The 13,404-nt window shown below is 49.8% G+C and overlaps 1 protein-coding gene across 3 annotated transcripts in view; it reads right to left on the bottom strand.

Moving 5' to 3' along the window:
* Window positions 1–12,431, bottom strand: part of SLC1A7 (solute carrier family 1 member 7) — a 49,284-nt gene extending 36,853 nt beyond the window's left edge. For all 3 annotated transcript variants that reach the window (XM_032296974.1, XM_032296975.1, XM_032296976.1), the window contains exons 1-2: window positions 12,124–12,431; window positions 4,555–4,634 (exon numbers count right to left, since the gene is read on the bottom strand). In XM_032296974.1, the coding sequence (XP_032152865.1) occupies window positions 4,555–4,634; window positions 12,124–12,300 (257 nt within the window). In that variant the 5' untranslated portion in view covers window positions 12,301–12,431. The remainder of the gene's footprint in view (window positions 1–4,554; window positions 4,635–12,123) is intronic.
* Between the last annotated feature and the right edge of the window lie 973 nt (window positions 12,432–13,404).

Raw genomic sequence — 13,404 nt, 5'->3', positions numbered from 1 at the left:
TGGCAGCCCAGGGGCCTTTCAGCCCTCACGTCCACCCTTGCAGCCACCCACACTTCTTCACACCCCACCACCTCCCTCTGCTCCTTGCTTAGATCTCCAGCCTCTGAATGAAGCTGTGACACTGGGCACAGGGCAGAGGTCAGTGTGAAAGACAAGGGGGCCAGTGACCCGATCCCCTCCCGGTATCTCAGACAAAAACAAAGATGCACAGGACCCGGGCCATGTCACCGGCCCTACCCCTTGACAGGGGCACTTCTTGTTCAGTGAGATGAAGGGCTCTTCCGGATAGGGATGCTAGTTTGTTTGCTCACATAGATGTCACTATTGGACTAAAAGATGTCTGTCCCCCATTGTGTGGCACGCCAGTTGTGACCGCAAGTTCACTGTGCTAAGGACACTCAGCTCATGCAGGTCACACACAGCGTCAGCTTTGGAGACAGGTCACCATCCATTTTACCAACAAATGGGGAGGTGGAGGGACTTCCCACACAGAACCTTGAGCTACGTCTTGAATTCAGAGTGAGACTTTGATTAAAAAAGGGTGTGCATGGCAGGGGCTGGGCAGGAGCAGGAGTGTGGGGACAGACCCCTGTGGCAAGCTGTGGGACTAATGGGTGACCAGCCTGGTTCCAGGGCTTGGCGCGGGGAAAAAGTGGCTGTTTGTCCTGGAGAATAGGTGGGAACAGATGTCATGGGAGCCAGGCTGCAAGGCCCAGACCCGTAGGTGGTTGGAACTGGAAACAGGTGAGCCCAAATATAACCTCCCCCGACCTTTCACTCGACTGCCCTGTAGCCAGGACACGCTGCAGAAAACCCTTGCCTTCCTGGGTCACAGCGTGGAGCCCCTGGAGATGGGAGTGCCACAGCTTTCTGCTGGGCTCCTGCGCTGTGGAGCCAGAAGGTCTGATTGTGGAGCCAGAACAATCAGGTGGTTTAAAATCCTCAGAACACTTTCCAGCTCTGAAAGCAAACCCCTGCTTGGGCCCCTTGGGCTTCTGGTTCAGTCAGCCCAGGGTCAGGCCGGACGTCTGAATTTTTCCAAGCAGCTCTGGTGATTTTGCTCTGCCCTGAGTAACAACCTCGCACCAGAGTGGCTGTTCCTCGAGGGCAGGGACGCCCAGCCCTGGGCTGGCCAGGAGCAAGAGCTCCGGGGACAGCATGGATGGACAGATGCATGGATAACAGGCCAGTTTGAGGCCGAAGGAGGAAGCGTTCAGGAACCAAGGCTTTAGGGCTCAGAAATGCGTCATTTTCCCCCATGAAGGTTTAATTCTCCCTTGGTAGGAAAATGTTAAAGCACTTCCATTTCTCAGTGACACGGTTGCTCTGCGCCAGTCCAAACTCTATCATAAACATACGAAATGTGCGAACACGTCCTGGCTTTTCTCAAGTTCATACCACATGCCATTTCCAGCCAAGAGAACACTGGGTCTGGTGGAGGGAGACCAGGCGTTTGAAAGCCAGAAGGTGGAGAGCTGGGCGGCCCTTTGTTGCTGGGTAAAGAGGCCCAGTGTTGGGGCCTCACCCCAGATCACATGATTGCTTGTGGTGGAGGCGGGTCGAGGACCCAGGCCTCTGACTTCGGAACAGGATTTGTTTTGTTTTGTTTTGAGTGACTTGTCCAAGGCCACACAGCTAATACATAGCAAGGCCAGGCTGTGTGACTCCAGGGTCCACACAGCGGCCTCTGAGGAGCCTCTGTTCTGAGAGAGGGACAGTGCCAGGGCAGTAAGGACAGTCGGCAGGAAAGGGCAGACAGAGCCGCCTGCCCCGGGTCCCGGCTTCCCCTACCAGTGCGATCACGCAGCTCTGCAATGACTGGCTGTTCTCCTGTGAGTTGCCCAGCACCCAGTGAACACCTCAAGGGCAGAGACAGTCTCTCCATCATCTCTGTGTCTGCCTCACCCAGCACAGGGCCAAGTGTCCAGAAAGCACAACGCATGATTGCTGGATTCATTCATTAATTCACTTGACCAGTATTCATGAGCACCTACTACATACCAGGCGCTTGGCTAGGTGCTGACAACCCAGAGTTGAATCTAGACAGAATAGCGTCGTTAACTTAGCAAAGCTTACAGCGCAGTGGAAGATAAATAAGTGATGAGTGAATGCATGTGGCATGACAACATGTGATACGTGCTGTGGCCAGAGGGGAACAGGGCACAGTGAGGGAGAGCCAGGGGCCAGTGGGGAGGCCTTCCTAAGAAGAGGATGTGCAAGCTGAGATGGAAAGAAAGAGGAGGAAGAAGAGACGTAAGTTGTTGGGGAAGTGCGTTCCAGCAGAAGGAACAGCGTGTGGAGGCCCTGAGGTGGGGAGGGCTTGGTCGGCTCAGGGAACTCGAGGCTGGTGGGATGGGAGGGTGCAACATGGATGAGGTGGGTGAGCAGGGCAGATCACGCAGGGCCTCCTAGACCAGGCTAACGGTCTGCAGGTTGATCCTCCATGTCGTGGAAGCCTTTGAAGGTAAATGAGGGGCAGGGCCCTATCCACTTTTCTCGAGATCCTTCTGGCCACTGGGTGGAATCGATGCCGGTGGGGTGGGGAGAAAAGAAGTGAGGTGAGGAGACCACGTGAGGCTGCTGTGGAATCCAGACGTGAGTAGAGAGTTCCTGGGCCTGTAGGGCAGGGAGGAAGCCACCTTCGACAGGAGGGAGAATCTGCTGGCCTTGCGGATGAGGCTGCGGGGTTGAGAGAAAGGGAGTAGCCAATGACGGGCCTGATGGAAGACCTGGGTGATGGAGATGCCATTTGCAGACACGAAGAAAACAGGAAAAGGAGGCAATTTGCTGGGTAACTTGAGCCGGGTGCAGTGGCTCCTGCTTGTAATCCCAGCACTTTGGGAGGCCAAGGCGGGTGGATCTCTTGAGCTCAGGAGTTTGAGACTAGCCTGGGCAACACCGTGAGACCCCGCCTCTCACAAAAAATAACCAGGTATGGTGGTGCGCCTGTGGTCCCAGCTAGGGGGGCTGAGGTGGGAGGATCACTTGAACTTGGGAAGTCGAGGCTGCAGTGAGCTGAGATTGTGCCTGTGCACTCCAGCCTGGGCGACAGAGCAAGACCCTGTCTCAAACAAAACAAAAGAAAACTTGAAATGTTTGTGAAGCATCCAAGTGGAGATGTCAAACAGGCCATTGGTTAATGAAGCGTGGGAGCTTAGAGGAGAGGTCTGGGAAGATTTCCATCTGGGAGCGCTGGGCTTGTACGTGGCCTATTAAAGCTATGAGATGAGATGAGAAAAGGCTGGAGAAACTGCAACATCTGGAGGTTGAGTAGAAGGAGAGAGACCAGGATGGAGGGGCAGAGAGCAGGCAAAACATCAGAAGAGCGTGAGTCCACAGGGAAGGGGGCTTCACGAGGGCGAGAGACCGTGTTGAAGAACCGGACGTGTCATACAGATTCAGCAACGTAGAGGACTGCCGACCCTGACAGAGTCACCAGTTCAGTGAATGACTCAAAAGATGCAGAAAGAGGAGACAGTAACTATAGTGAGTTGAGCAGTCAGGGAACATCTCCTGAGGGAGGCAGCATTTCAGCAGAGCCTTGAAGGCTGAGCCCTGAGAGATTTAGACGCTGCTTGCAAGAGCCTCTGTGCAGAAAACACAAAGTGCCCTTGGCCTGGGGATTATCTCTACTTCGCAAAGGGGAGAGGGCTGAGGAGCTGGCCCACTGCTCAGCAGCAGGGAGGCAGGGAGGCAGGGAGGCAGAGCCCACGCAGAGGCTCGTCCAGTTTTCTCTCTGCAGGGAGTCCTGGAAGATGAAGATTTCTCATGGCCTCAGAGCACAAGGCTCTTAGACACCACCTGCAGCAGCCACTCACTATACATCTGGAAAATCTGAGACCTGGACAGGGATAGGGTTGTTCAAGGTCACCTAGCACATCCGTGAAAGGGACCAAGTGGTCTCTCAGGAGTTCCACAGTCCCCACCCTACTGGGTGAGACCTGAATTCTTCAGCCTGGTGTTCAAGGTCTTTCATGATTGGGCAAGAGCTCACCCTCCAAATTCATCTCCTGCCATCCCTCCCTTGTCCCCAAGACCCAACCTCCTGAGTGCTCACCATACACAAGTATATAGTCTTCATGACAACCCTTTGAAGTAGGTGTTGTTATCCCCATTTTACAGATGAGGAGACTGAGGCTTAGAGAAGTGAGATAATGTGTCCAAGGTTACACAGGCAGTACAGTACACAGCCGAGTCAGGAGATGATCACTGGAGTGTCATCAGAGTTAGTTCTCTTTTCTCAGGCCCTGCTTCGTCATCATGAACAGCCCCTCCTCTGCGAAGCCATCTCTGAGCTTTCTGGCCTTCAGCTATCTTGGAGTCAGGTCATGTCCTATCACTCCAAATCACCTGTTTTGTCCACTAAAAATTCTACTGGATGGGACCGATAACTGAATGACTCAGAAGCCAGCATCCCACGGCACTGCCCATAATGGCCCCACAGTCACACTCCTCCCGGGACCTGTGGTTGCTGTCCAGCCACCCACAGCAGGAGCAGAAGCCATCCTATCCCCTCCTCATTCCGGACTGCCTGGCCAAAGCTCCCACTCTCACCTGGAGATCACCAGCGGCAGGATCATCATCTTCAGCATCCTCATCAGGAGCTCTCCAGGGAACTGGAAGTAACTAATTTCCTGGAAACACAGTAAGAACTGGGGTTATAGCATAGACACAGACTGCACAGCAGCTCCATTCTTTACAGCCTGTGAGGCACTATCCCATCTGACTCCCCTGTCTAGCACATGGCAGCAGAGTCCATGGAGAAAGAGTCAGCTTTGGAGCCACAGACCTGGGTTCCAATCCTAGTAAACACCCCCCCAACCAATGCCCCACAAGCTGTGTGGCCTTAAGCATCTTCTGTGAACACTCTGAGTTTTGCATTTTTCTCATCTGTAACATGAGGGTAATAAGTACAGTAGTCCCCACTTATTCTCAGGGGACATGTTCTGAGCCTGCCAGTGGGTACCTGAAACCACAGAGACCGAGCCCTGTGGACGTTATGTTTTTTCTATATGTACGTCCCTGTGATAAAACTTAATTCATAAATTAGACACGGAGATTGACAGTAACAACCAAAAGGAGAAATTAGAACAACATACTGTAATAAATGTTATGTTAATGTGGTTTCTCTTCAAATATCTTACAATACTGTTCTCGCCCATTTTCAGACCATGGGTAACTGAAATCACGGAAAGCGAAACTGCGGATAAGGGGGAACCACTCTGCCTCGCAGGGTCATTGCGGGGCTTAAACTGGAGAATGCACGCAAGCACTTAGCGCAGAGCCCAGATGACAGTAAATGTTCAGTAATCCTGCAAATAACAGCTCTCCTCCCATCTGCACCACGCATCTGCCTAGCCGTGGAATAAAATCTCTCTCATGTAGCAGATGGCAAGGACAGAGCCGAGTACTGTTCATGCGTTCATTCAACCCACACCGTGCCGGGCGTCACGGTGGGTACCCCAACATGAACTAGGCAGGGTTCCTGCCCCGAGAAGCTCCCAGCCTAGCTAGTGAGGAGACCCACTCCTAAGCAGACCATGGCCTTCTTGCAACTCAGTTTCTCTATCTGTTTTGGGTCCATTCTCTAGCGCTTCTCCCCTAAAATGCTGAGAGAGGGAGGATTGGATTGGATGGGTGCGACACCGCACAGTAGAAAGAGCCCCCTTGGGCAGAGTTCTTACGCCTGACCCCTTCCTAGGCCACTGGCTCCAGCCTGTCCACGGATCTTTGACTAAGGCACCAACTCCTTGCCCAATAAGCTGTCTCCCATGACCAGGATCTGACAACTGAAGAAGGACTGCTAAGCCCAGACTTTCAGATAACAACATGTAACTCATTTTTATATTAAAAACATGTGCTGTTTATCTGAAACTCCAGTTTATCTGGGTGTGCTGTTTTTAAAATTTTTTAACTTAATTCAGTTTTGCTACTTCTGGCAACCCTGGCATGGGGCCCGCTTTCCTGATTGAGAGGGTGAGGCTGTGGGTGAGGCAGGCGAATGGACTTTCAAACATCATCCAAGTTAAATTTTTGTACTTGCAACTTTTTTTTAAATCAAAGCCAAACATACTTGGTTAATGATCTGAGGCTTCTAGCCCCGCCCACTCATGTGACAGATGAGGAAGCTGAACCTCGGGAGGGAGGCCACAGGCCCACCCAATGTTAACCACAGCTCAGGACCAGGAATCAGGCCTCCTAGTGCTGTTCTGCTACCACTTCCAATGCACCAGAAAATCTGCTTTTTAAAGAAATATGCCCACCATGACTAGTTATTTTTAATTAACTTTAGTCCATGTATATATTCTTTTTTTTTGTTTTGTTTTTTGAGACAGAGTCTCATTCTGTCACCCAGGCAAGAGTGCAGTGGCATGATCTCAGCTCACTGTAACTTCCACCTCCTAGGCTGAAGCAATCTTGACACCTCAGCCTCCCAAGTAGCTGAAACCACAGATGTGTGCCCCTAAGCCCAGCTAATTTTTGTATTTTTTGTAGAGACAGGGTCTCACTATGTTGCCCAGACTGGTCTTGAACTCCTGGACTCAAGCAGTCCTCCCAGCACAGCCTCCCAAAGTGCTAGGATTCCAGGCGCAAGCCACTGTGCCTGGCCTCCATAAGTATATATTATTTAAGTTAAAAGTGCTCTAATAGCCAGGCTCTGTGGCTCATGCGTGTAATCCCAGCATTTTGGGAGGCCAAGGTGGGGGGATCACTTGAGGTTAAGAGTTCGAGACCAGCCCAGCCAACATAGCAAAACCCTGTCTCTACCAAAAATACGAAAATTAGCTGGCTGTGGTGGATGTGGTAGTGCATGCCTGTAGTCCCAGCTACTCAGAAAGCTGAGGCATGAGATTTGCTTGAACCCAGGAGGAGGGGGTTGCAGTGAGTTGAGACTGCACCACCGCACTCCAGCCTGGGTGACAGAGGGAGAATCTGTCTCAAAAAAAAAAAAAGGTGCTCTACTGATCAAAAGGCAACTCTTTCCTCACCTCTCCCTATCCCTGTCTTTCAACTTCCTGGTAGTGAACATGCTCAACTCTTGCAGCTGTTTCCCATAGTATCATTATTTCTAAATAATATGGTCATAATGATGTTTCTTGATTCATCGTTTTGACATCTATCGACTGCCCTGCCATGATTGGTAAGGACTTAGTTCCTACTCCTTTTCTCTCCACCCATTTCACCATTATATTTATATCAATTTTTAGGTAAATCGATAGTCAAAATTTATAATGTTTTGATTGTCAAATAGTGTTTACCTTTGAGCCAAGTAATGTACTACAACCATGGCTCCTTGCTTGTAGCCTAAAGTTAATTGACTGACTTTTATGTCTTGTTTTCTGGGAATCACCCATTAATTTCTTCCAAACATTTTAACATGTCTACTAAACTACTTGACAATAGTATTTTCTGCTCTCTCAGGCACGTCGGTTCTCTCTTATCCTGCCTGGGACCTTGGTCCATGAGCCCTCCACCTTCCTGCCCAGTTTGGACCGGCTGCTCTCTAGACCCAGTGCTTGTCATGGTTCTCTTCTTGACTGTCATTCTGGGACTTATCCTTTAGAGGGCCCCCTGTTTCTGGGATCCCTTGTCTTCTTGGTTTACTTCCTTGTTTCGCTGAAACATTTCCTTAGGTAGATTTCTGAGTAACAGTGGATGGGAGAGAAATTTTTCTGAGTCCTTACATGAGTAAAAATGCCCTTATTCTACCTTTACCTCTGATAATACCCTGGCCGTGTGTGAGATTCTTAGTTGGAAATAATTTCCCCTCAGGTTTGGAAGGTGTTTCTCCTTTGTCTTCTAGCTTCCAGTGTGGCTTAAGGTGTTCAAAGCCATTCTGATTTCCTGTTCTGTAGATGAGGTCAGTTTTATTCCACCAGAACCATCCAAGGATCATCTGTTTATCTCCACTTTTCGCTAATTTCATGGTGATGTGCCATAGTATGGGGTTTTCTTTCTTTTTTAAACAAAATTGACAGTGCTATGCTTACGTTTCACTTCTGAGAAACTGCTTAGATTCTCTGCAAATGATTTCTCCTCAATTTTTCTTCTGCAAGCTCTCTCTAAAAGTGTCATTAGATAGCTGGACATTGAACCTTCTAATTTTTTTATATTTTCTTTTTCTATTTTCATTTCTTTTTGTTTTAGTTTCTGGGAGATTTCTACGACTTTATCTTGGTTATTGACATTATTATTATTACTATTATTTTTTGGAGATGGGGTCTCACCATGTTACTCAGGCTGGTCTTGAACTCCTGGGCTCAGGCACTCCGCCCACCTTGGCCTCCCAAAGTTCTAGGATTACAGGCGTGAGCCACCAGGCCTGGCCAGAAATTTTCTATTACTATATAATAATTGTACATATTTATGGGGTACAGTGGTATATTGTTACATACACTGTGTAATGTTCAAATCAGGGTATTTAGGGTCTCCAACACTTCGAATATTTATCTTTCCTATGTGTTGGGCAGCTACTCACATTTTTATCTCAGTTCTATTTTTAATTTCCCCAGATTATTTCTTGTTCTCTGATTGTTCCTTCTTTTTTTGCATCCCCTCTGTTATACGGTAACTATATCTTCACTCACAGCTCCGGAAAGCTTAAGAGGAGATTTACAGAGGTTCCTTCTCCTCCCCACATTGTCTCTGCTTCACTAGAGACCCCCTTTCCTCTTTGTTTCTCTCATTAGAGGCCCCTTTCTCTTCATTTACCCTCTTTCACATTGGCAACCTCCTCACATTTCCGGTGGCGTGGCTTTCTGCTCATGTGTAAGTCTGAAGTGCTAAACGTCTGCGTGTATGAGTGGGGCGTGTCAAGTGACTGACGGCCCTCAGGGCAGGGGGACAGGTGCTGATCTGGCTTTTTCACTGGGGCTGGGTGGGATGGTAGAGGAGTCTCCTTTACAGCAGAATTTAGAGATTTTTTTTTCTGAGGTGTCAGTGAGAGAAGCCTCTTCCTGCCTTTGGCTGGGGAATGAGAAGGTGCCTAAGCCCAGCTGACAGCGATCAGAAGCCATGCTGGGGACCCCACTCAGACACAGATGTCTGCTAATTAGTTTGAAGTAGGTGCCGCAGCACAGCCCTCTCCCCAGCACACACAGGGGTGGCCCAATGCCCCCAAGTCCAGCTTCTCTGGTTCCTTGGGTCAGGAAGGGGGTAGAGATGGGTGGATGAGTCCCCCAGCTGAAGCGGAAGGGACATAGGGGTCTAACTGCTCTGGTTACAAAATTCCAAACCCTGCCGGGCTTTCAACCCCAACCCCATCCTCTTAGTGCTGAGCTTAGGCACCGTCTCCTTCCCAGCCAAAGGCAGGAAGAGGCTTCTCTCACTGAAGCCTCAGAGAAAAGATCTCTAAACTCTGCTATAAAGGAGACTCCTCTACCATCCCACCCAGCCCCAGTGCAAAAACCAGATCAGCACCTGTCCCCCTGCCGTGAGGGCTGTCCATCCGAAAGTCAGTCAGCATCTTGCTCTTTTATGTTCTGGAGTTTACAAGACAAACTGACTTGCTATCGACTTCCACAGACTAAGATTCCAGCTCTCTGTGCTCCACTGAACGAAATCCTCAGCTCCATCCATCTCCATGTTGTCTAATTTGTTGTAGCCTCTCGATTTCTTTTCTCGACTGTCTCCTTTTATATTCTCTTTATTCTTGGTGGTTTTTTCTTTAAAAATCCCGTTACTAAAATGTTAGTGGAATTCTAGGGAGGAGGAAAAAAATGGATACAACTGTGATTCGCCATGGTTTAACTGGAAGCCTCAAAATGCTCAGTAGTTTTAAGTGAGATACTCATATCCCAAGATAAAATCCTGTGATTTTGTAAGTTCTTTTCACAAACAGAACATTCTACCATTTTCCAAATTGTTTATAATTTTTGCCTGTTGCATAATCTTATGAAACAAGAAGGGTTTAGTTTCTGAGTCACAGGCAAAGAGATCAAACAGAGAAATCCCGGATTTTGAAGTAAGATGCCTAGAAAGCCAATTCCTGCCAAATAATTGTTCTAAGACTCTACATCCTTCCTTCAATTTATCTGGCAGGTTAATCCAGACCGGAATACATTTGCATTTCCAAACAGATGGGAAAGGCAGCTTTGGCAAAGGAGGCCCCAGATGAGTTTGGCTTTTAACAATAGGCATTCCAATTTGTTTTCACAAAATAATCTTCCTGCAGGAGATATATTTTTGTTGCTGAGGAAAATTAAAGAGAACAGATTGCAGATTGTTTGTTCCATTGCCAGTTTAATGCAGCAAATATTTGAGTGTTCTCTCTGGGCCTGACACAGGGCTAGGCTCACATTTTGGTTAAAAAAACAACAAAAAACCCATGTGTTGTTGAACAGTGTTCACCCTGGTGGGAGAAAGACACAGCCACATAACCAGCTCTGAAGCCAGGCGGCTGGCAGTGCAGTCACAGTTACTTTTCATCAGCTGTGGGAGATGAGATGGCTCCCGTTGTAGGTAGGACTTGAACAGGTAGATAAGGGAGGGAGGGAGAAGTAACATGTAGTAAGCATCTACTGTATGCTGGGCACTGATGAATCCTTGGTTTATTCCTTATAACAATTCTAGTAGACATATACTGCCCCACATCCCATTTTACAGATAAGGAAACTGAGGCCCAGAGAGGGGAGAGGATTTTGCCCAGCCATTTGCTAGCAGAGTGAAAGTTCAGGGTTCCTCTACCTCCAGAGTCCATGTTTCTTCCTAAATAACTGCTCGAGGCTTAACAGGGTCTCTCTAGCCATGGCTCCGTTCTCCAGGAGTGGGTGTTTTCCTTTTAATGGAAGACTAAGTCTAATGGCTGACCCCAGTTGTAGAGATAGCATTAGACATCAGTAAGCTGTGGGAAGAGGACTTTTTGGGAATAGCAAATCTTCCAGGAGCCCATTGACAAAGCCTCTCTCCTCGACCACACTTTACGCAGGCTCCTCTGAGCGCCCTTTTCCACTAGGCTTCGTCCTTGGGGCTTGTCTTCAGCCTGCATAGTCTCCAGCTGTAGCAAAAGTCCTGCCAAGTCAGTTTAGTGAGGATCCCTCACCCTTCAGCATCCCGATACAGGATTGAATTCCTCATCCCAGATCAATGTCTGATCGCTCTGGCCTGCCTTCAGCAAGAATCCCCCTCCCCTGATGTCTCCTCTAGTCATTTTCTGGCCCTGACCCCCTCCCTCTGCTCACTGGCTATAAATCTCCAGCTGTCTTGGACTTAGTTTTATTTGTGGTTGAGTCCCATCTCTCTCCCCAGGAGGTCTTGACACCTATCCCCCACCGCATTAGTCCTCGATAGAGCCTTGCTTCCCAGTTGAACAATGATTTCTTTCTTGAACACCAAGGGAGAAGCCCTCCCTCTCCTGTAGGAGATGGGGGCTGACAGGGAAAGGGGCTCCTTGTTACACAGGCTGGAAACCCAGGCCCTGGCTTGCCTCCCTGTCCCCCAGCCCACATCCAATCGGCCCCCACATCCTGAAGCTTCCCCATTTTGAAAACAGTTCTCGTATCTGCCTCTTTCATCAGCACTGCCACGTCTCCCCCATGCTGCCCCTTACTCGGCCCCCTACCTGCCCCAATACCACCCCTCTCCACTCAGTAGCTGAGGGGTCTCCCAAGCTCAGACTGGCCTGTCACTCTTCTGCCCAAAAGCGTCTCATGGTTGCTGCAAGCCCACGCATGGTGACAGAACCTACGGGCCTGCTGGCCCCTGTGCTCTGGCCCCCGCACCTGGTGCCTGCTCCCACCTCTGCCTAGAGCACCCTTGCTGGATCTCTTGTCACTTGAGTAGCCTTCAGGAGGTGTTCTCTGGTGCCTGTTTGAACTCATACAAGACCCCCTCTTGCCCCAGAGTAGCTCTCGCTCCTGTGTTTGTCGTCATGAGGTACCCTCGCCTCTCCTCACCTGGTGGTGCTGGGTTTGTAATCACTCCCAGCCACGTGACTGGTTCCTCCCTCTAGTCTTGCAAGGTGTTTATCACTCCCATGTTACAGATGAGAAAACTGGGACCCAGAGGGGCAGAGGGACCCATACACTATCATGGCACCAGGGAGCTGGGAGAATGGGACCCCATATCCCTCAGGTCCACACACCCCTCCTGGACAGGGACCCCGAGATGCTGTAGGTGGCTGACCTGTTGTGAGAGGCGCCGAGTCCTCAGGAAGAAGCCAAGGAGGCAGCCCACGATGACAGACAGCACAGACAGGATGAGTAGTCCGTTCTGCTTGCACACGTCCCTCCCTCGCGCCAGGATGGCACGCGGCACCATGGCAAGCCTGGCCTGTTGGCAAGGGGCACAGCACCATTCCATGTACGGGAGGCTGGCTGGGGCACAGGGTCTGGGCTGAGGGCTCTAGCCGCTCAGCAGGCAGGTGGTCGGAGGTGCTAAGCACCAGTCGCTAACCCCACAGCCATGCCTGTGTGGCCGCCCTGCAGGGAAGCCACAATCCTATTACCAGCTGCATCATTAGGAGCTGGGAGAAGATTAGGGCCTGGGAAATTAGAGCAGACCACATGACCTGGGAGTTCAGCCCTCAAAGCCAAGTGCTCCTCTTAAACAGTTGAGTGGACCAGGTACTGGGAGGAACAAGAGGAACATTTGCTTGGTTGGTTTGATCTTTACCCCTGCTTCCTTCCAGAAAGAACTGAAAATAAGATACAGTAAGATACCAGTTATCCTCAGCATTAATTAAGCATTTACTGTGCCCCAGGTGCCATTCTAGAAGAATGTTACATGTTCTGGCATATTTAATCCTAACACCAATCCCAAGAAATAAGTACTATTCATTCGGCCATTTGCCAGATAAAGAAACTGAGATGGGTGAGTGCATGTGCTGTGGGCCAGGCCTGGGCTGGTTGTCTTAACTACGCTAATCACAGGGAATCGTCCCACAGACCCCAGGGTTCCCACCTTCATTTTTCAGAAAGGGACACTGAGACCCCAGGAGCCAGTCCCTTGGCCGCGGTCACAGATGTCAGAAGTCAGGCCTCAGCCAGCCTGGTTTCCACCACATGAATAGGCAGATAGGTTCAAGGGTGCTTGGCAGTATTGTGGGGAAGGTAGATTTGAGTCCAGGGGACATGAGTTCACAGGGGGGCTGGGCCACTCACAGGCAAATAGGATGCATTTGCCTCAGAGCTGTTTCAAGCCTAATGCTGGGCACCCCGCAGGCTCTCTGGGCCTATTATTTTTAAAGATAACAGACCCCAAGACACATGCATTCAGGTCCTAGCTCTGCCACTTCCTAGCTGTGTGACCTCGGACAAGCATTTGATCTCACTGTACCTCAGTTTCCCCATCTGTAAAATAGAGATGATAACAGCATCTACTTTGTTAGGGCTGGTACAAAATTCCACCCAGAGGATATTTGGAAACACAGTTTGAACCCTGGTGTGCTCAACAGGGGCACGGACT

The sequence above is a fragment of the Sapajus apella genome, unplaced genomic scaffold, assembly GCF_009761245.1.
Source record: "Sapajus apella isolate SASKATOON/1434 unplaced genomic scaffold, GSC_monkey_1.0 scaffold36, whole genome shotgun sequence".
In the NCBI taxonomy this organism is placed as follows: domain Eukaryota; kingdom Metazoa; phylum Chordata; class Mammalia; order Primates; family Cebidae; genus Sapajus; species Sapajus apella.
This window is presented reverse-complemented; position numbering and strand designations above follow the sequence as displayed.